Here is a 23,421-nt window from a genome sequence, read left to right as displayed (position 1 = left end):
CTGCATGGTAAGCCATCAGCTTCTTTTCAAAATATATTCCAACACTCTCAATGCATAGCTCGCTCTCTTTCTCTACTTGCCCCACCTATTCTCAGATATCCTATTGTAATTACCAGGCAGTCATTCATATTTAAAAGTCCCCACCCCAATCTCAGCGAGTAATTTGAAGTCAAATCATTTCACACAGGGAACAACGCATTCAAAGTGTGGCAACAATTTTGACCAACTTGCAAATCAATTCTCTGAAACCCCATGGCAGCACCATGTAGAACGTGTTGCCAGGCAGAAACAACGCTTCCAAATTCTGGGATTTCAAGCCATTGTTTTCCAGCAACTGAACGATAAAACGGAACCACATGATTTGACTTCTTGAATTTAGTTTTGAAGGGAAAGAGAGGCAGAATTGAAGAGTGTTACTGTCAAGTCAAACAAATGCCATTAATTGAAGCAACCTCCTCTGCACATAAAATAATGATCAACACATGGCATGTACGTCTGGGAGGGGCAGATCTGTAAGGAGCATTAAAGCGAGCACAAACCTATTACATCAAACATGCCTGTGCTGTAAAATCCAAGCAAGACTACAGGAACCGTGGACTGATGTTAAGAAGTAGCTGGACGTTACAACAGAGATTTATTGGAATGGATGGATGGACGTGCCTCCCTCATCTGTAACAGTCCTGTGAAGTGAAGCTACAAATCAAAACTGCACATTTACTCTGTTCAAAATGTAAAGCAGATTTCTGACATACAAAAAGCAATGCTCAGGAAAACACGGATTCGTTCCATTCTTTTTTTTTTTATAAACAAGATTTTAAACTTAAAATTACTTCATCAGGCCAACCTCACGGTGCAACAGAACAGAAATGCTTTGAACTCAAGGATATATTGGCACTTGTTAAGGCGAGGAGGAGTGAATTCGCCAGCTGAGGAAGGGAAAATGGCAGGAGATGCAGAAGGGTTTTTAAAAATTCTTTCATGGGGTGTGACGTCGCTGACTGGGCCAACATTTATTGTCGTTCCTAATTGTCCTTGACCTGAGTGCACTGCTTGACCATTTCAGAGTAAACTATATTGTTGTGGGTCTGGAGCCCCATGGAGGATGACTGATTTCCTTCTCCAGAGTACACTAACAAAGCAGATGGGTTCTTAACAACAATCTACAATGGGTTTTATGGTCACCATTATACTTTTAATTCCAGATTTTAAAAAAGAAACACGGGACTCAAATGCCACGATCGGCCGGGGTGGGTTTCAAAGCTGGGTCCAAAGAGCATTTCCTGGGTCACAAGTGCAATGACAATTTTACTCTGCCACTGCCTCTCCCGTCATCCATCTTAAAATCAATCTTTCAACTCCAGAACCTGATCGCCAATCCACCACAAACTAACAGGATACAAACTTGGCATCTTTGCTGGTGACATGGGTTCTTCAATAAACTCTGAACTTAAAGTGATCGCATCCAACTGCACACAACCTAGTAATGGTCATTCAGAAGTCACAGCAATGGCATGAACTGCCAGCCTTCTGCACGTGGGGCTCAGATTGGGGAGAGGGAAGCAGATGCAGGGACAGCAAATAGGAAAATTAAATGAGGACAGCCAAATATTAACTTGCCTTGAGCCCATTTAAATCCCGTGTTCGAGAAATAATGCAAATACTGTTTAACTGGCCCAAACATCCATCATAGTAATGAATATAACTGAGGGCAAATGTTTAAAATCTCCAGTCGCGCAGACTTCATACTAGGGGAAATTTCATCTTCACTCACTTGCCTCAATGCAAATCTGCATTAAAAAGAGAATGGGGGGGGATCATTTTTGAAATATGGATGGTCTCCAATTGGGCAACTTTTGAACAAATTTCATTCCGCATCTACAATGGTGTGAGACCACCTATTTCATCGAGACACACTTTGTTAAGATGCTGGGGTTCTATTTTGTACAATTGTACACTGCAGATTCCTCGTGTTACTTCACAACTGCTAGATACCAGCCAGAATAACTTCAAACTAGTGAAAGGAGTGAAAGGAGCCCAACAACAAGTGAAGTCGCCTCCCCCCCGCCACTTCACTTGCAGACCCGTTGAACAAAGCTGCTTTTCGGTATCGGATGTCAGGAATGCTTGAGCGGGGACACTCCATACTTCATGATTGAACATTGCCAACACCAATCTATCATTCAACAGTGATGGCACATTAAGATCTTCAGTGAGAAAGAACTTCACCTTGTGTTGCTGTTTAAGAGAGAGCTGTGACCAATCCTGAAAGTTCCTACCTTAGTTTTTGCACACTTCATCTTCCACTGCTGAAATTTCTATCTTCATAAATGGAGATTTCAATCTGCAGCAGCCAGAGTTAAGGAAACAAATGGAGTATTCAAAGCATCTCGGAGATAATATAACACAGACTTCCTTTGGAGTCATTTGAAAATAATGGGATATGTAAACTGTGATGACCAGGATGGGAGGACTGCTCAGTTTATCTCACCGTACAACTCCACAGGTTGCACCATGCGATTAAAAGTATCAAAATGGCCACTTATTTACCTTCACTACTGTTACTCTCAGAATATAAGAGACTTTCACAAGAATTCTTTCAAAAAACTCAGAATAATTGAATTACGAAACTAAACTTTTTTCATAATTTGCAAGAACTGGCTGACACAAATGTCCTCTGGAAGTATAATTATCTATCCCCTTTTTTAAAGAATACCCGAGCGCACACCCACAAACAAAGGACAAACAGATAGGGTCTCTGCAGAGATGGGCTTTGAAGGATAGGCTTTAGAAAATAAACAATAAAGGGCACACTGGGCTGCGATGCTTTTGACCTGGAGCCGGTCCCAGGAGATATCTGCAGGTTCTCACGAACAAGAGCTTTGGCTTGGAGGAGGGTGTCTGTCAATAGTAACTGTTTATACTTGATGACTATCTATTAGTATGCGGTATGTGGCCAGATATAGCCTGTGGAGGCAAATATACCAATCAAGCAGAATGTGAATCCAGGAAAATAAGTAGAAAACGTTCTGTGCTGAGTGAGTTGATCTCCTGTTAGACTGTAGTTATGCCATTATATTAGAAGCAGAACATCCAATATGAATGTGACATGTGGGATCCTGGGCAAGGACCGTTGTGAAGACTTCCACAGTAAAGTTGCCCAATCATCAACCCAACATTTGAATGGAGCATCAAGGACTTCAAATATCAAAGGAAGCAAATCCCAGCTCATTCAGCATCTTCAGCAGGTAGGAAAAGTAAAAAAGGAAGGGAAACCATCAAATCCAAACAACACACTCCGCATATACAGGTGCATCATGGAAATTCCTACAGTGCAGAAGGAAGCCAATCAGCCCATCAAGTCTGCACCGACCTTGTGACAAAGCAAGTTTCCTCCGGGTGCTCCGGTTTCCTCCCACAGTCCAAAGATCTGCAGGGTAGGTAGATTGGCCATGCTAAATTGCCCCTTTGTGTCCAAAAGGTTAGGTGGGACTACCAGGATATAGAGTGGAGACTTGGGCCCAAGAAGTGTGCTCTTTCCAAGGGTCAGTGCAGATTCGATGGGCCAAATTGCCTCCTTCTGCACTGTCGGGATTCTATGAATAAAGATGCTTGTAGCACTTTTATTTGTAACCAAGAAATCCAGAACTGTGCAGCAGGGTTAAAGGGCCAAGTTTCACATCAAAAGAGGGAGAGAGAATGGTACGATTATCCGTCTTCAATCAAACAACACAAATTGAACTAATTTCTACAACAGCGAGAGATTAGGAGCAGTGGAGAAGAAAAGGAATTTATCTGGCCACATACACAACCTAAAAGATAGTCAGCAAGTATAAAAACCAATTAGAAAGGATCTTGAATTTTTGGCTTTCATCTCAAAAGGGGTGAATTTTTTAAGCACGAGGAAGAGATGCTTCAATTGTACAGACCCTCGGTCAGCTCCGAGACAGAGGATTCTGTTCACCTTTGGGCACTGCACCGAGGGAGGAGTACAGTAGATTTAACATCACTGCATTGAGCTGTCACACAAACAGTTTGTATTCCTGCGAGTTCAGACAGTTATACGGTGAACTAAACCAAGCTCTAACATTATGAAAGGATTCCAAGAGAAATAGAGAAACTATTTCCTCTTGGGGTGGAGTGTGGGTAAGGGCTGCACTGCTCAGAACGAGGCAACATCGTCAAATTAGAGTTGGGCCATTTAAGAATGAAATCAGAATGCACTTTTTCCTGCGTAAAAGGGTAACAAAAGTATGGAACTCTCTTCCCGACTACACCAGTCTGCAGTAGTTATCAGATCATCATTCTGACTATCGAGATTGAATTGGCTTTTAAGAACTAGGAGCAGGAGTAGGCCATCTAGCCCCTCGATCCTGCTCAGCCATTCAATGAGATCATGGCTGATCTTTTGTGGACTCAGCTCCACTTTCCGACCCGAACACCATAACCCTTAATCCCTTTATTCTTCAAATAACTATCTCTATCTTTAAAACATTTAATGAAGGAGCCTCAACTGCTTCACTGGGCAGGGAATTCTATAGATTCACAACCCTTTGGGTGAAGAAGTTCCTCCTAAACTCAGTCCTAAATCTACTTCCCCTTATTTTGAAGCTATGCCCCCTAGTTCTGCTTTCACTCGCCAGTGGAAACAACCTGCCCGCATCTATCCTATCTACTCCCTTCATAATGTTATGTTTCTATAAGATCCCCCCTCATCCTTCTAAATTCCAACGAGTACAGTCCCAGTCTACTCAACCTCTCCTCATAACACAACCCCTTCAGCTCTCGGTTAACCTAGTGTTTCTCCTCTGCGCACCCTCCACCTTTCTCAGGTAAGGAGACCAATACTGAACACAATACTCCAGGTGTGGCCTCACTAAGACTTCGTACAATTGCAGCATAATCTCCCTAGTCTTAAACTCCATCCCTCTAGCAATGAAGGACAAAATTCCATTTGCCTTCTTAATCACCTGTAAGCTAACTTTTTGCGACTCATGCACTAGCACACCCAGGTCTCTCTGCACAGCAACATGTTTTAATATTTTATAATTTAAGTAATAATCCCTTTTGTTGTTATTCCTACCAAAATGGATAGCCTCACATTTGTCAACTTTGTATTCCATCTGCCAGACCCTAGCCCATTCACTTAACCTATCCAAATCCCTCTGCAGACTTCCGGTATCCTCTGCACTTTTCGCTTTACCACTCATCTTTGTGTCGTCTGCAAACTTGGACAGATTGCACTTCGTCCCCAACTCCAAATCATCTATGTAAGTTGTGAAAAATTGTGGGCCCAACACTGATCCCCGAGGGACACCACGAGCGACTGATTGCCAACCAGAGAAACACCCATTTATCCCAACTCTTTGCTTTCTATTCATTAACCAATCCTCTATCCATGCTACTACTTTACTCTTAATGCCAAGCATCGTTATCTTATACTACAACCTTTTGTGTGGCACCTTGTCAAAGACTTTTTGGAAATCCAGATATACTGCATCCATTGGCTCCCCATTATCTACCGCACAGTAATGTCCGCAAAAAATTCCACTAAATTAGTTAGGCACGACCTGCCGTTTATGAACCTATGCTGCGTCTGCCCAATGGGACAATTTCCATCCAGATGCCTCGCTATTTCTTCCTTGATGATAGATTCCAGCATCTTCCCTACTATCAAAGTTAATCTCACTGGCCTATAATTACCCGCTTTCTGCCTACCTCCTTTGTTAAATAGTGGTGTCACGTTTGCCGATTTCCAATCCGCCGGGACTACCCCAGAGTCTAGTGAATTTTGGTAAATTATCACTAGTGCATTTGCAATTTCCCTAGCCATCTCTTTTAGCACTCTGTGATGCATTCCATCAGGGCCAGGAGGCTTGTCTACCTTTAGCCCCATTAGCTTGCCCATCACTACCTCCTTAGTGATATCATCTCAAGGTCGTCACCTGTCATAGCCTCATTTCTATCAGTTACTGGCATGTTATTGTGTCTTCCACTGTGAAGACCGACCCAAAAAACCTGTTCAGTTCCTCAGCCATTTCCTCATCTCCCATTATGAAATCTCCCTTCTCATTCTCTAAAGGACTAATATTTACCTTAGCCACTCTTTTTTGTTTTATATATTTGTAGAAACTTTTACTATCTGTTTCTATATTCTGAGCAAGTTTACTCTCATAATCTATCTTACTCTTCTTTATAGCTTTTTTAGTAGCTTTCTGTTGCCCCCTAAAGGTTTCCTAGTCTAGACTCCCACTAATCTTGGCCATTTTGTATGCTTTTTCCTTCAATTTGATACTCTCCCTTATTTCCTTAGATATCCATGGTCGATTTTCCCTCTTTCTACCGTCCTTCCTTTTTGTTGACATTAACCTTTGCTGAGCACTGAAAAATCGCTTGGAAGGTTCTCCACTGTTCCTCGACTGTTTCACCATAAAGTCTTTATCCCAGTTCTTCTCTCATTTTCTCTCATCCCATTGTAAAGTCTTCTCTCATCCCATTGTAATCCCCTTTGTTTAAGCACAAAACACTAGCGTTTGATTTTACCTTCTCTTTTACCCTCCATCTGTATTTTAAATTCAACCATATTGTGATCGCTCCTTCGAGAGGATTCCTAACTATGAGATCATTAATCAATCCTGTCTCATTACACAGGACCAGATCTAGGACCGCTTGTTCCCTCGTAGGTTCCCATTATATACTGTTTGAGGAAACTATCGCGGATACATTCTATAAACTACTCCTCAAGGCTGCCTCACCGACCTGGTTAAATCAATCAACATGTAGATTAAAATCCCCCATGATAACTGCTGTACCCTTTCTACATGCATCAGTTATTTCTTTGTTTATTGCCTGCCCCACCGTAATGTTACTATTTGGTGGCCGATAGACTACTCCTATCAGTGACTTTTTTGCCTTACTATTCCTGATTTCCAGCCAAATGGATTCAACCTTATCCTCCATAGCACTGAAGTCATCCCTTACTATTGCCCAGATGTCATCCTTCAATAACAGAGCTACACCACCTCCCTTACCATCGACTCTGTCCTTCTGAATAGTTTGATACCCTCAGATATTTAACTCCCAGTCTAGACCATCCTTTAACCATGTTTAAGTGATGGCCACTAAATCATAGTCATTCACGATGATTTGTGCCACCAACTCATTTACCTTATTCCGAATACTACGAGCATTCAGGTAAAGTACACTTATGTTGGCTTTTATACCTCTGTTTTGAATCTTAACACCTCGATCAGTAACCTCTCCAAAGTTATATTTCCTCTTAACTTTTCTCCTAATTTTCCTTGTTGTTGAACCCATATCTTCATGCAACAACCTGCCACGTTGCTTACCATTTATGTTTTTACTTCCCGTTTTATTCCTTTGAGTATTACTGGGCCGATTCACAGAGCTCCCCTCAGTCATACATTGTACTGTCGCCCTTTTTGATTTTTGACTATGGCTTCTCTGCTTTACACTTACCCCCTTACTGCCTTGTTTCTGTCCCTGCTTTACTACCTTCCGACTTCATACATTGGTCCCCCTGCCACATTAGTTTAATGACATCATGAACGCCACGATAACCCCAAAGAGATTGGACTTAAAGTCCTCTGAATCCCATCCAATCCAGCAAAAAGGCCACATACAATGGACGTCACAGTAGCACAGTGGTTAGCACTGTTGCCTCACAGCACCAGGGTCCCAGGTTCGATTCCTGGCTTGGGTCACTGCCTGCGCGGAGTCTGCACATTCTCCCAGTGTCTGCGTGGGTTTCTTCCAGGTGCTCGGTTTCCTCCCACAAATCCCGAAAAATGTGCTTGTTAGGTGAATTGAACATTTTGAATTCTCCCTCAGTGAACCTGAACAGGTACCGGAGTGTGACAAGTAGGGGATTTTCACAGTAACTTCATTGCAGTGTTAATGTAAGCCTACTTGTGACACCAATAAAGATTATTACCTCATGACGTCCCAAAGTGTCTACCAGAAATACTTTTGAAGTGTTATCACTGTTGTAATGTCAGAAATACAGCAGTTAATTTACAAACAGCAAACTTCCACACACAACAATGTGATAATGACCACATTATTTATTCCTAGGTGTTAGTCAAGGGATGAATGTTAGGGCAGCATGGTGGCGCAGCATGCTGTCTCACTGCTGTCCCACGCCGCCGAGATCCCAGGTTCGATTCCAGCTCTGAGTCACTATCCGTGTGGAGTTTGCACATTCTCTCCGTGTTGCGTGGGTTTCGTCCCCACAACACAAAGATGTGCAGGGTAGGTGGATTGGCCACACTAAATTGCCCCTTAATTGGAAAAAATGAATTGGATACTCTAAATTTATCTTTAAAAGGGGGATGAATGTTGGCCAGGACACCGGGAGAGACCTCTTAAGTCATGCCATAAGAGGGAGCAGTAATTGTGCCTCTGCTTATCAACCCTTCTGAAAGATGGTAACCTGTAACAATACAGTATTCCCTCAGTACAACACGAGTGCCAGACTACATTTTGTGTTCAAGAGCTCAGAATGCACAGCCTTATGACTCAGGCCAGAAGCTACTTACTAAGCTACGGCTGACAAAATCTACACAAGAAAATAAGTCACTCTGAAGGAGATGAGGAAGCAGAAAGCATCAGCTCCCAACAGCTGTTCATGATTCAAGGAAAGTTGGGACCTGGATGTCTGGGTACAGAGATCCCCCCCGCCCCAACCCCACTCTTTACATAAAGTGCACCTCCTGCCAACGTCAATAAAATCAGTCTACTGTGCTCTTATTCAAGTTACACAGCCTTTCTGCTAGTCCGTCTCATATTCTTTGCCTTGCAGAACACGCCCATAATTCAAAACACACTCCGTGAAAGAGCAGAGACCGTGAAATTGCTGTGGTATTTTTGTCAAACATTAAATAAGTACAATGTGTTGAATGTGTCCCAAGCATCAACCATTCTGTGTGAACATCTGTATGACATGCAGGCAAACACAGCACTTTTTTATTTTCCCACAGCACAAGGCAGCTACTTGAATCTGAAGCACAAGATGCTCCAATTGCTTCAGTCACTTTCCTCACTATGTCTCATCCACGGTTCAAGAAAATCAAAATTAAGATCCCTGTGGTTACAATAAGTAATTGCCGTAAGTAATTGGAATATCTCGCCAAGACCGGTAGGGGTTACAGAGGTAACTAACCATACGAAACACAGCGCGTCAATTCCACTGGCACCATTTAAAACTCATTCGCAGAAATCTGCCATTTATTAAAACAATTAATCTGGATTGTCAGGGAGTGAGCAAAATGCACAAATCGCACATTCCTGAACTAAGGAGATTAGGAAACGTCCATCACGCCATTTCGGTAGCTGATCACAACAGAGGCTTCACAACAGCCGGGAGATGAGAAGCAAACGCACATAGACATTCTTTTGGTTTTTTTTTTACGGATTTTTTTTTTTAATTTAGATTACCCAATTATTTTTTCCAATTAAGGGGCAATTTAGCGTGGCCAATCCACCTACTCTGCACATTTTTTGGGTTGTGGGGGCGAAACCCACGCAGACACGGGGAGAATGTGCAAACTCCACACGGACAGTGACCCAGAGCCGGGATTCGAACCTGGGACCTCAGCGCCGTGAGGCAGCTGTGCTAACCACTAGGCCACCGTGCTGCCCTCGCACATAGACATTCTGAAGGCAGGGTCAGGAATGGCACAAATGCCCTCCATGGTTCAAAAAACTTGCTGATGCACTCATGACAAAAACAAATGGTGATTTGGCAGGAGTCCGGGAGCCCAACTGGTCACGGCAGAGAAGCACCTTTCACTATCTTCAGAGAGGTCAGTTGATGGGAGCAGGGAGGAGGGCATGGGAGCTGGTGTTGGAAAAGAAGGCAGACTGTGATCTGACAAGCTGATTTTCCCAAAAGGCAAGTTCTACCATGCAAAAGAACTTGCAGCTCAAGAAGTCAGTCAGCAGAGCCATTGGCCATTCTGACCCTGCACTACGGAGCTCTTTCCAACATCCCTGTGTTTTGCAATCCCCCTCCATCCCTATGCTCCCACTTGAAAACAATCTCTTCAATCACTCCACTGATCTCCTCCCTAATTTCCCTCCAATTTCTGTTCAATACTTCATGCTCTCAAGAAGGGTAAATCTTGTTCTTGAGGGAAGGGAAGAGGTGGGTCAGTAGCCCCACTGTCTTTCTTAAGATTTTTTATAATCTTTATTATTGTCACAAGTAGGCTTACATTCACACTGCAATGAAGTTACTGTGAAAATCCCCTAGTCGCCACATTCCGGCGTCTGTTCAGGTACACAGAGGGAGAATTCAGAATGGCCAATCCACCTAACAGCACGTCTTTGGGGATTTTGTGGGAGGAAACCGGAGCACCCGGAGGAAACCCACGCAGACACGGGGAGAATGTGCAGACTCCACACAGATGTGATCCATGCCGGGAATCGAAACTGGGACCCTGGAGCTGTGAAGCAACAGTGCTAACCACTGTCCTACTGTGCCGCTTATGCAAATACAAAAATAATTTACTTTGTAACTAAGGAGTTTCTTAAAAAAAAGCTTATTTTCTGTAATATTCTCAGGAATAAATTAAATGCATGGGTTCTAACTTTTATTATAAGAAGCGCAGAAGTCACACTGCTGGCCCCCAAGGAACCTATATTCCCCAGAGACTCCACTGTACAGGGCACAGGAATGGAAGAGAAAATATAGAGTCAGTGAACACGAGTCCCATCCTCTAAGCCCTTCTTCTATGGAATATACATATAGGAAATATATATATTTTTTTTTTTACATACTGCTGCTTGTTCTCCATACTCAGCGACAGGAATGACACCATGTGCTCTGTGGCAGAAAGATATTTTGTTTTTATTAAGCTTGATCAACATTGAAAAGAATTGAACTATGCAACTGTTTTACTGCCTTCACTAGTGTGGTACATTTTTTAAAAATTTATTCACGGTAAATGACTGCACAACTCTTTCCTAATGCTGGGGGTCTGAACTTCTTCCACATGATTTAGAGGCCATCCTACAACATCATAATCTCTACGCAGTCTCAGATCCCAGATAGCCAGGGATCCAAGGATGAACCTCCCTCTGTGAAACATCATTATTAGTGAACAGCAGTCAACAGTGCTGACAGCTGCTTCAGAGAAGCAATGCACCTCAGTGGTAAATCAGGCACCATACAGGCTTTTACCACAGAACTTCCATTTTAATCAGCAACAACTGCCTGTTGACACTCAATAACATCAAATACCAGCTGAGATCTTTGACATTAAATTATCACATGGCTACATAGAAAGATGGATGCGGGAGCCTGTCAGAGGTGTAGGCTTACATTCTGGCAAGTGGAATCATTACAGGCGCCTGTGCTTTGGAGTTACCTTATAAAAGCAGAGCACTGTAGAACTCCCAATACCACCCAGGGTTGCACCCAAAGGAACCAATACTTGCAACACCACACAATCGGATAAATTTCACCTGCCCTTAATTCAAGTGAAAATAAAGTCAGTACAAATATTTCCCAAGGCGGATCTTTTTTCCATCCAATTATCCAGAAAGAATTTCACCAAGTGAGCATTCTTTAAATGCTCAGACAGCATTTTCTGATCACTTATCAAACCAAGGTTGCTTGTGAGACAAGCAGATGGTCTCTGACTGTGATCTATCTTAGAAATGGGCCACTATGTTCAGGCACATAATAATAATCTTTATTGTCAAAAGTAGGCTTCCACTGCAATGAAGTTACTGTGAAAATCTCCCAGTCGCCACACTCCGGCGCCTCTCCGGGTACAATGAGGGAGAATTCAGAATGTCCCAAGTTACCTGATAACACATCTTTCAGGACTTGTGGGAGGAAACAGGAGCACCCAGTGGAAACCCACGCAGACACGGGCAGAACGTGAAGACTTCACACAGACAGTGACCCAAGCCGGGAATCGAACCTGGGACCCTGGAGCTGTGAAGCAACAGTACTAACCACTGTGCTACTGTGCCATTAAAAGGAATCTAAACATTTATGAATTAAAGGCTGCCAAGAAACTAAGCTGATTCTCCAATTATCACACAGGACTTCAAAAGAGTTTAAAAATGGACCAGCCTGCAAGTTTCACACACAATTCCTTCAGTAGATGCCAAGTTTTTGAGCAGTGCTTTGTCACTTCAATGAGCTTAGAGCTATGCATTACTGCTTAATATCTGGACTGTTGAAGTGTGAATCTTGGGTTTTCTGCTGACTGATGAAAAAAAAAAGCAAATTCCAAATAGAAGACCAATACAAGGAACTTGAGGAGATCCTGTGGGCGAGATCTCCCGACAACACACTCCCGCTGTGGGTTTCCCCACCAGCGTGGGGAGAACAGAGACCGAAAGCAAATATAACCAAAGACAATGTGTGCAATGGCCAAGTTCAGCCTCATCCAACTGCAATCCCATTTCAACAAAGGCTTGATATCTTTAACATCCTAATCAGCAGTCTACCCAAACTCCACCCAATCTCATCCAGAACTCAGGTGCTTATATCCCATTCTGTATGAAGTCCTAAAGACTGATCTCATCCTCACAAACCTCTTCAACCCTTCGCCATACAACATCATTCTTCCCAAATTCACTGCCGCCTCTCTTTCCGGCCATTTGCTCAAAAAGTCATATTTTAGTTTCATGATTTTGTGGCCATCTGCACCCCCAAAAATTTCCAAATTAGTTCAGATGTTTCTGACTTGACCCAAATGTACTTTCAACTATTCCTTATTTCTGTTCAGTTGTTGCTATCAGAACGCGCAGCATGACACTCAACAATATGGTTTACATGGTAACCTCTATCTGCACATTAAGGAGTCAGATAATCTTCTACTTGCACTGTTGTCTTCAACTTTACCAATTAACCTCACTCACTTGCTGCTCATTGTCCTCAGATACCTTGCAAAGCACCACAAAGGTGCTGCAGTCAATTTTATATTGCTTTACACAAAGGATGCATTGAGAGTTAAATTAAGAACTCTCCAAAATCTTTGAACTGCAGTTCAACAGCGCAGGAGGTCCAGGACCGGGAAGACGAAAGCCCCTTAAAAGAACAGAACAAAAAAAGGTGGATAGGACTCCTCAAATCTGCTCCACTATTCAACGTTATAATCAAATTTCCACCTTAACTTGCCCACTCTCCCCCAGTAGTGCCTGAAAATCTACCAATCTCAGTCTCGAATATACTCAGACTGCTGTGGCAGAGAATGCCAAAGATTTTCAAACTTCCAAATGAAGAAATTTCTCCTCATCTCAACCCTGAATTCAAACTCTTGGGCTGGAGCAAAGATCCCAAATTCTAGATCCTCCTCAGCCAGGGGAAGCAGCTCACCCAAAGTGAGCGACAATGCTGTGGTTCTGCAGGAGGCTGTCCAACTTACCTCTACACACAACAAAATGGGCAATGCAGGGGATCAGATTTTTAAAAAATGAATGGCAGGAAAAATAACTGGCAAAATCACAACAGCTTCTCAAATCTGCAGTTTCCCTTTTCAAAAACAGAAGCTTATTATATTAAACAAAGAACAAAGAAAAGTACAGCACAGGAACAGGCTCTTCAGCCCTCCAAGCATGCGCTGACCATGCTGCCCGTCTAAAGTAAAATCTTTAACGCATCTGGGGTCCGTATCCCTCTATTCCCATCCTATTCATATATTTGTCAAGATGCCCCTTAAACGTCACTAGCGTCCCTGCTTCCACCACCTCCTCCGGCAGCGAGTTCCAGGCACCCACTACCCTCTGTGTAAAAAAAAATCATTTCTGGAGATTCCGAGTTTATTTTTAAAAAGAAACTTCAACCTTGTTGACGACATGTAAACTACTGCCCATCAGTACAGTATTTACACAGGAACTGGAAGAAATACAAAAAGGCGTCTTTTATTCCAGCCCAGCTTTTGTCAAGGTTTAAATGAGAATAGAAAATGCAATACTTTTATGCTTAAAATATGTGCCACCAAAATAACATTGGGAAATCTCCTTCCATACAGCTATGGAAGGAAGATCGACAATGTTCAGAACAGGTTAGCAGGTGGATTAAGGAACCAGTAACCAGAGAAGGATACAACTCTCAATCCTCTTTCAATTGGATCGACAATGATGAGGCCTCGCGGTGCATACATCTTCTCATTTTGTTCCTGGATGTATTTGGCGATCTTTTTCAACACCTGTAGCCAAAAAATTAAAAGGATCAACAACATAAATGCAGGAAATAAGTTTTAAAAATCAATTTGATCTGTTTAAGTATGACTTATTACCAAAAATGGGGGTTGCAGCAGACCACTGGTGCATAATTTTGCAACCACACACATTTTTTCCATTCTTTCGTGAAATGTGGGTGTTGCTGGCAAGCCCAGCAATTGCTTCCCAACACCAATCACCCTCGAGATGGCAGCAGCGAGCACATTAAGGGCTTATGACGAAGATCGGGCGAGGCATGCTCTCGGATGCGGGTGAAAAAGAGGTGGGATGAGGTTATCGGACCACCCTCTCGACCACAGAAGTTCAGGTTAAATTGAATGGTGGGGTCAGAGAGAAAGCAAAATACTCAATTTAAGGCCGAAGACGCACTGTCTGTCCAGACATTTGCTGAAAAAAATGTTGCATTTTCTTTAAGAGGTCCAGTTTACTCTTCAAACACAGAATATAACGGAAGTCACAAATCAATGGCTCGCTGCATCTATTCTTGGGGGGCAGGGGACGTTGTCTGTGAACATTAGGGGTGCAGAAGGAGGTTTCTTTAAATGCAAGGACGAAGCATGCCTCTGCCAGCGTGGAATGTGTATTATCTATTCATCAATACTGCTCGTCAGTCACTCTGGCAATGAACGACAGAAAGGCTGCCAAACTGCAGGCTGAAGTCACTTCAACTCCGCTATTCTCCAGATCTCTGACAAGCCAAAACTGAAATGGGAGAAGCTGGATCGTTTTTCAAAATCAATAATTTGTGACAGACATTCTCACTGGGTAGAAAATGTGCCTAGTTCTCTCTTGCCTGCTTATAAAAGGGAGCCTTCATAGTTTAATTAGCTCATGCATACTATTTCAGGTCACAAGAAAGGCACAAACAATCAGCGGCAGTCAGATTTGATTCTGGTCAGTCAATCCCTGCAGTATGAATTCAAGTTTCCATCACAATCTGTGGAAGGAGAACAATTTCCACATTTCTTTTAAAAGGCTATCTTTTCCATAGAGCTTCCATTAATGGGGTAAGTGTCAGAAAGACTTCAAGTGACTAATGCACCATTCTCCAGAAAAAAAAACACAATGGGAGTCATTCAAAACTCACATTATGGGCAGAAGATTAGTAATAAGGGGGCCAGTAGAGCACTGGCAAGGGAAACAATTTTCACTGCTAAAAAAATGGCTGATTTCCTCTTCTTTGTGCATTTGGAGAGAGCAACATGGAACGACTTCATTCTGGTCATGTGCCACAGGCCTCGCACAGAAGCAGGGACAGAAGTTTGGGAACATGTTGCCCATTCACCCTGTATTCATAATACTGGTCTACACAAGACAAAGTTAATGTAAACTAACAATGCAGAGTGCGTCAGAACACCACCACCAAGGTTCTGCAAACAGGAACTGGCAGAATTCACAAATGCTGAAAATGTTCAGCAGGTTAGTTAGTCAGAATCTGTAGAGGAAGAGATTAGCTGTTCTAATCTACCCCAAATACAAGCTGCCACCTTCCCTCTTTACAGATTTAAAACCATTTTCAGACGGTGAGGTGGGACAGATTCGGGGTTGCAACTGTCTTATTGCCATTCCAATTTCTGTAGAACCAAAGTACACCATTTAGCTTGGAGTAGTCCTACCCACTGACATGACTTGATATCCGTACTGCGAATCTACTCACCTTCTCGTAGTGGGTCTCCATGCACAAGAAAACGGTGTAAGCTGTCAAGCATGCCAAGCATCCCTCCACATAGGACTGCCCCCCAACCTTCTCAGCCTCCGCATATAGGTTGTTTAGTACCCTGATGGTTTCTTCAAACTGCTGCCTGTCAATCTGCGGAGAGCACAGTATTCACACAGGAATCAGAAATACAAAAAGGCAACTTTAATTCAACCACAGCTCCCAAACGGACAGGTTATTGTTCACTTGCAATTAACTAAAGTAAGTTCACAGTTTATTGCCAATAAACGTACCTCCCAAATTAAAACTCAACTATAAGTGGCTGGGTGGGAGATCTAGTAAAGTCCTGATACAGAAAATAACCAAGAAAATCAAAACTAATCACGTTTCTCAAATATGTCCCTGGCTTTTTTGGGGTGTGGTCCAAGGAGTATGTGGAGGAAAATAAAATCCCAAACTAGCTCAGCAGTTTGCAACCACCAGTCTGGGCAGAAGTTTCCATAACTGCGACCAGGGAGCCAAGATTAGGCAGCAACAGAATGGAACAGCAGCACACAAAACAGGGCCCACGTACGCGAGAAAAGAATGTGCTTCCACATCATCAAAGTCCGTGCTTAGACTAATCTGCACCAAGGGTTTTGTGGCAGAACCATCATGTTATTGCTGACGAATGCGAGATTTGCCAAGCACCAAATGCTGCCGTTTGGCTTCCTCATCAGTACAAAGCAGATCACAGCAATGATCCCTTCCTCCCCCCACAGAGAGGACAGCTGACTTCAGTTTCACCCCCCCCCCCCCCCTCGAATGATACTTCAGCCAGCTGCGAGAAACATCTCCATTCGCAGGTACAGCAATTGACTGAACAAAACAAAGTCAAAATACCGCAGAGGCTAGAAATCGGAATTCACAGCAAATGTTGGAAATCGGCAGCAGGAGTTCTGATCAAAGTTCCCAGAGCTGGAGCACGAACTGTAACTCTCTTCACAGATGCTGCCAGACCTGCTGAGGTTTTCCAGCATTCTCTGTTATTACAACTGACTGAGAAGGTTAAGGGAGCTATGGAAATGAGTGGGTAACGCAAACAAAACAGTCAACTGCGAAGCTTAGCTGTTTATATCAGAGTCAAGTTCGGGTCCAATTCCTGGCAGCAATCCGCCCTCTCGAGCAGATGGGCAAGATTTAGTCACCTTACGGCCAGTCCACAGAAATCTTTCCTCTAACAGACATGGTCAGCTTAAATAGCTCTTACTACAGTTTGGCATAGAAAGTTTCCAGCAATTGAGGACCACACAAGTCATAGACAATAGCCCTTTAAATGAATGATTTTTGTCATTTGTACCACATTTCTCATTAAATTGTCACCCATTGTGGAACTGCTTGCATGGACTGTACCAAAGCTCATATTGAGCAGTAATTGAAAGTCAAATCAAAGGATGTGTCAACCGAAAGCCAACCCCATTGGTCTAATCAGTTGTAACTGTGCACGTCTGAGGGGGAAAAGGAAGCATATTTGGAGCCACACAACACACACCATACTTACCAGATTTAAATACCTACAATGTCCTCTCCTTGTAATTTGGCACATTCTACTGTCCACCTTTCTGCTAATTAAGCTGTGTTTCAGCCTTCACACACAGCAGGCATCAAGGGCAAAAACATTTTGTGTGAAGAAATGGGGTGAACTTGAAGTAGTCACAATGAGAAAAGATTTGGGGACCCGAGTGGACAGGTCAGCAGAAAATTATTGAGGCAGAACAAAGAACACAAAGAACACAAAACTTACAGTACAAGTTAGTGTGGCACGGTGGCACAGTGGTTTGCACTGCTGCCTCTCAGGGCTGAGGAGCCGGGTTTGATCCCGGCCCCGGGTCACTGTCCGTGTGGAGTTTGCACATTCTCCCATGTCTGCATAGGTCTCACCCACAACCCAAAGATGTGCAGGGTAGGTGGATTGGCCACGCTAAATTGCCCCAGAATTGGAAAAAAAAGGGTTCTCTCTTTTTTTTTTTAAAAAGGACTTGCAATGCAAGTTGACAGGAATCACAGCTACAACACACATCACAAAAGAATGAAAGACACAGCAGAGAAATAAGACTATGAAAGCAAAGGTGTGGGGTTGGCACATTAACAGGTGTAGGGTTTAATGTGGCAATGACCTATTCCTAAACATTGCTGTATTCTCAAACAATACTGTAAGTTTCATCTTACCCTAGTCTCCAACTCAGAAGGGAATTTAGTCTGAAACTGGCAGACCGTTCCACCGGAGTAGTCTCTCTGTATGAAGACTTTCGATGCCAATGCTGTGTTCTGCCTCAGGTCTTGCAAGCAGTGTGTCTACAAAGCAGCAAACATGAAAGAAAACTCCCAAATGTTAGTCACGTCTAAAATAGGACAAGTTACTATTTCACAGGCCTTCCACAAAAGAAGTGATTTTAATGCCAGATATCATTCTCAACAATATATTACAGGAACCGAAATAAGAAGGATCTTCCCCAGCACCAAACAGATATCCAGTTTTGCTTCACAAGTTGTGACAGGAGAACAGGATGGCAGGAAAAGGCTGGTGTGCTGGGTAACCTGATGACTGAGATAGTCACAAGCACATACGGTGTTGCAACAAGAAGGGGAAACATGGAAAATAATTGACTTTTCTCCAATTGATGCAAGTGGATGTATGAAATGGCAAAACATGAAGCCAATTCCATCCCAGCAAATTTGGCCACAACAAAGGATAAACTTCCGAGAAAGTGTCACATATACCACACCACAAATTATGCACATGCAATTCTTGGAAGAAATATTTGTATACTTGAATATTTTGTACACGTCTAAACTCTGTCCTTTTCACAATACGTGGAGGGGGTTGCTGATCCCAATCATCTTGCAATATTATAGGAAAAAGACTATTTTGCGCATTTAGACATAGACAGAATACAATGGAAAGATGAGGTAAATTTGAGTGCATTTTATTTTTGCCACAGACAGGGAAAGGTGGCTGAATTTCTGTGGTCAACAAGCCGTGATGATCATACTGGCAGTACAGAACTCATGCCCACTTTTCATATGCAGAGTCGACAGCAAACATATTGACAAATAATGGCATCGACAGAAGCTAAATTAACTTGGTGGCGCATTACTAAAATACCTTCATCTCCCTCTCCACAATTGCACAATTTGGATTTCAGTGCATCCATACTTTGTGCAAAATCATCACCAAATATACAGGGAACTTGCACTCTCTTGAAATTGGTTTACAGCTACAGATTCTTACACAATAGATTTTTTAAAAAATTTACAGTACCCAATTATTTATTTTCCCCAAGCGGCAATTTAGCATGGCCAATCTACCTAACCAGCACATCTTTGGGTTGTTGGAACCCATGCAGACTTGGGGAGAATGTGCAAACTCTACACAGACGTGACCCAGGGCCGTGATTCGAACCTGGGTCCTCAGCGCCATAGTACCAGTGCTAACCACTGTGCCACATGCCACCCACATATAGGTTCTTGCAATCAATGAAGGGACAAGATTTTCAGTCCATCATTTCACTCAAATGTAGGGAGAGTTGGAACAACATTTGAACCAATGCATCGCCACAAGAATTACTCCTTTTTCTCATGATATGGCAAACATTTTTGTCATACCGGCTGATTGCCAAATGCTGCACCTTGGAAAATGAAATCCCAGATGCATTGCAGCCTTGTGTTCTCAAAGATGTAAAGTGAGTGCAGTCAGTGATGTGACAGTGAGCACATGGAAACCTGAACTAGCAGATCTGGCAACAATTCTGGCACAGTGGCTAGCACTGCTGCATCACAGCTCCAGGGTCCCCGGTTCAATTCCTGCCACGGGTGACTGTCTGTGTGGACTTTGCACTTTCTCCCCGTGTCTGGGTGGGTTTTCTCCGGTTTCCTCCCACAGTCCAAAGATGTGCAGATTAGGTAGGTTGGTCGTGCTGAATTGCCCCTTGGTGCCCCAAAGGTTAGGTGGGGCTCCTGGGATAGATGGAGGGATGGGCTTAAGCGGGGTGCTCTTTCCAAGGGCCGATGCAGACTCTATGGGCCGAATGGCCTCCTTCTGCACTGTAAATTCTATGATTCTGCTGTCTCTTTGGGATCGCTTGGTCTGTGTAGGTATAAGTCGTCAGGGAGGCTGGGTAAGGATCAAAATATAAAGCAGAAAGTGCACCATTCAATCAGGTCTAAGTGTGCGGTTCCAATAAATGCTAACAAAGGTGACTGCTCTGTGATGTGGCCAAGTATCCTCAAACAAATGCTCACAGGAAAATTAATTTCCAATCACATGAATACGCTAAGCATGTCACAAGAACTGGAAGTCACAAGGTATTGGCTGGTGTAAGTTGAGTATATCCAAACAGGTGATATAGAAAACATCAGCATGATAACCTGACACGCCATAAGCTCAACCCTTATGAACACAACTGATATATCAGGCAAGACCCATTAAGTCATGTATCCTCCTGCAATTCTATATCCTTTGTCAATAAATAAAACTAAGCGCATTGTGCAAATTGCACAATGCAGCCTTCTTTCTATGACACTTCTCCTACAATGCCACATTAAATTAAAACTTCACAACTTTACGTGCAGAAATAAAATGGAATCATCTGCTAATACATTTGGGGGCTAGTGGGAGGGGGATTTTAACCCTCAGAAGATAGTGTGTGGTGCGGGGGGGGGGGGGGAAGAGATGTGAAAAATGTTTCAAAAGATGACATTCGATCCTAACCCACCCACTTCCAGTTTTCACGGAGGCAGGACGAGAGCACTTTGGTCATTAAAATATTAGAAAGCTGCATGCCTCTGATTCTACCTCCATTTTAATTTCACCTGGGCCAATCATGTTTCACCTGGGCCTCAGTAAACCTGACAGCGAAACTGAGCACCTTGGTTCCTGCTTCCTAGCCCCATAATCAAACAACGGCAAGCCTAGCCACAGTCTCCCACCAAGCTAAATCTACAAGATCTTCCACACACCCAACCCCATTCCTCATACCGAGACACACCATCTCTTCCTGGCTGTGGCCTGCTGCCACAGGCATTCCCAGCCAATAGTCAATCTGATTGGCTGCAACGGCAAAATCAGGTCAATCTCTGCCACTATATGAATATCCCAGCCCCTGTGTATCCTGACAATATCCACCACCCTCCTCAACACCCCCCAAAACACAATCAGTGAAGTACACAAGGAGTGGAAAGAAAACATTCTGTGGTCCCATATACAAGTACTGATTATTAATCTTTTCACAACAAAATTATGTTGCCTGGGCTAAAACCCCCAAAATGACAGTGCCAGAAATAACCAGACAGAAAGGTTGAACCCACCATGGTGAAACAAGGTTTAAAGTGAACTGGTTCTGTTCCATAGCCAATTGAAGAGCTCCAGTTTCAACTGGCTTGCTGTGTGCACTCTCAGCAGTTTTGGGAAAATAGTTTCCATTGAGATGTCCACATTATACAGGTTGCACAATGATAGCATGAAAATAACAGGCCAATATTACTCATCCAGACAATTTCTGTGCTTCTTGCCATGAATGCTTCCAAACATGGTGGAGTGCAAAGCCAGATGCGCATGCTGGTAACCACAGGAATGTGTTAGCAGAGTACTGGAACATGGTGGGGTGGGAAGCTCACAGACAATGGTGCCTCTACTTAACATTTTATGCCTGGTCACTGGCTGGTGATCAGGAATCCCATCTCTGGCTTACTTTGAACTCTGACTGTCCCGTTCCATCTGCTGCCCTGGTTCAGCTCAAGATAAGAATCAAGCCTGGGGCCTTCCATTCTGTGTATCTGGATCACATCCTGCTTTTTTGCCAAATTCAACATCCTGGGAGTTCAAGCCAATACAAATATTTCTTTGCTTTATTTTTCAAAAAGACATGAGCATTGAATCCACCCACATGACTTTATTTTCTCAGCTCTAAAACGAGTGCTTTGCCATTCCACTGAGGGCGGTTTATCTTGTTGTCCCTATTTTCGCACTACAGTGACATAGAGATACATTACACTGCAACAGAAGAAATAGAAAATGATTGAAATACTCAGCAAATCAGGCAGCATCTACAGGAAGACAAACAGATGACCTTTCACTGGAACAGGAAATATGTCAGAGATGTAACAGAGATTTAGACAATTTCAGAGGTAGGGACAGCACAAAAGGCCAAGTCTATAACCTATGCAAGGAGAGTGAACGACAACGGCGATAGTATTGCAAGGCCAAAGGAGATGGCAATGAGGCAAGTAAATAAACAAAAAGAGGGCTCTAAGAGGTATAAATAGGAACTACAGAATCAGCAACGGCTGCTGGCCAAAGAAATGGGAGCAGAGGTTGTGATCCAAAACATTTGAACTCAATGTTGAATTCAGGAGGCTGGAGGTGCCAGGTGGAAAGATGAGGTGTCACTGGAGTTTACGTCAAACTTCATTCATTGAATGAACAGTGCAGGAGGTAGAGGGCAGTGTGGGAGAGGGGTGGCAAGTTAAAATGGCCGGTAACCAGGAGCTCAGGGTCACACTAGTGGACAAATCGGCATCTGTCTCCCTGATGTAGAGAAGATTACTACTGTAGCAGCTACATCTGTAAACAGAAGCACAGGTAAATTGCTGTTTCAACTGAATGAACATGTTGGGGGTGGTCAGGTTGGGAATAAAACGGCAGGTGCTACATCTCCTTTGCTTGCAAGGTAGGGAGGAAGGAAGAGAAGTGATTATTGGGAGTGATTAAATCGGGTGTTGAAGAAAGAATAGGTCCTTTGGAATTCAGAAAAGGAAGAGGAGCGGAAAAATATGCTTGCACTCAAACATTATCTTTCATTCTGTGGGTAGGCCCCAGTGCAGGAATTGTGTTATTTCCTCAACAGAACTGTGAAGATGAATTTCACTTTCATCGACAACAGAGGGTTTTCCTCCAAACCATTCACTGCCAAGCAGATCATGAGGCAAACAAATAAATAGAGAAAAAGGCACTCTTCTTTGAACACCATGAACTCAAAAAATCTACAGTTTAAAAGAAGTTATTGTGCATCCTGGGTTTTCCATTTGTTTTGCACAACTCAACTGATCCATTCTTGGCAATATATCCCCCCCCCTTTTCCAATCTCTCCCCTTCCTCCAAACTTGCTGCACTGTAAATTCTATGAATCTATGATTTAGCCAGCAGCTGTGATCTGGACCCAAAGTGACTTTCCAGCAAAATAAAGAACAAGAAAATACCCCAGCAAGGAGCAGCAGCTTTAAATACAGAAAAATTAGTTTCCTCCCGCCCCAGACCGCCCAAATCAGTGAAAGATTTCTCCCCTCCAAGCCAAAGCTTGTGGGTTCAAACCCCACCACCATCCTTGACCACATAACCTAGGCGAACACCGCAGTGCAATATTAAGTGAATTTGGGTTTATCGCAATGACTGAATCAAGGTCTTGCCTGCCCGTTCAGTAAACCTAATAAGATCCCTTGGCACTCTCCCAAGAGGAGCAAAGGAGTGCTCACTGTGCACTGGCCAACATACATCCCTCAATCAACTC

At 43.2% G+C, this 23,421-nt stretch overlaps 1 protein-coding gene across 2 annotated transcripts in view; it reads right to left on the bottom strand.

Annotated features, from left to right (window-relative positions):
• LOC119957304 (golgin subfamily A member 7-like) overlaps window positions 1-23,421 on the bottom strand; it is a 42,472-nt gene that overhangs the window by 5,356 nt on the left and 13,695 nt on the right. For both annotated transcript variants that reach the window (XM_038785158.1, XM_038785157.1), the window contains exons 2-5: window positions 18,086-18,211; window positions 15,878-16,030; window positions 14,085-14,186; window positions 2,277-2,341 (exon numbers count right to left, since the gene is read on the bottom strand). In XM_038785158.1, the coding sequence (XP_038641086.1) occupies window positions 2,294-2,341; window positions 14,085-14,186; window positions 15,878-16,030; window positions 18,086-18,211 (429 nt within the window). In that variant the 3' untranslated portion in view covers window positions 2,277-2,293. The remainder of the gene's footprint in view (window positions 1-2,276; window positions 2,342-14,084; window positions 14,187-15,877; window positions 16,031-18,085; window positions 18,212-23,421) is intronic.

This window comes from Scyliorhinus canicula, chromosome 26 (assembly GCF_902713615.1).
Source record: "Scyliorhinus canicula chromosome 26, sScyCan1.1, whole genome shotgun sequence".
In the NCBI taxonomy this organism is placed as follows: Eukaryota; Metazoa; Chordata; class Chondrichthyes; order Carcharhiniformes; family Scyliorhinidae; genus Scyliorhinus; species Scyliorhinus canicula.
Note: the sequence above shows the minus strand (reverse complement) of the source record. Positions and strands in the feature narration are given on the sequence as shown.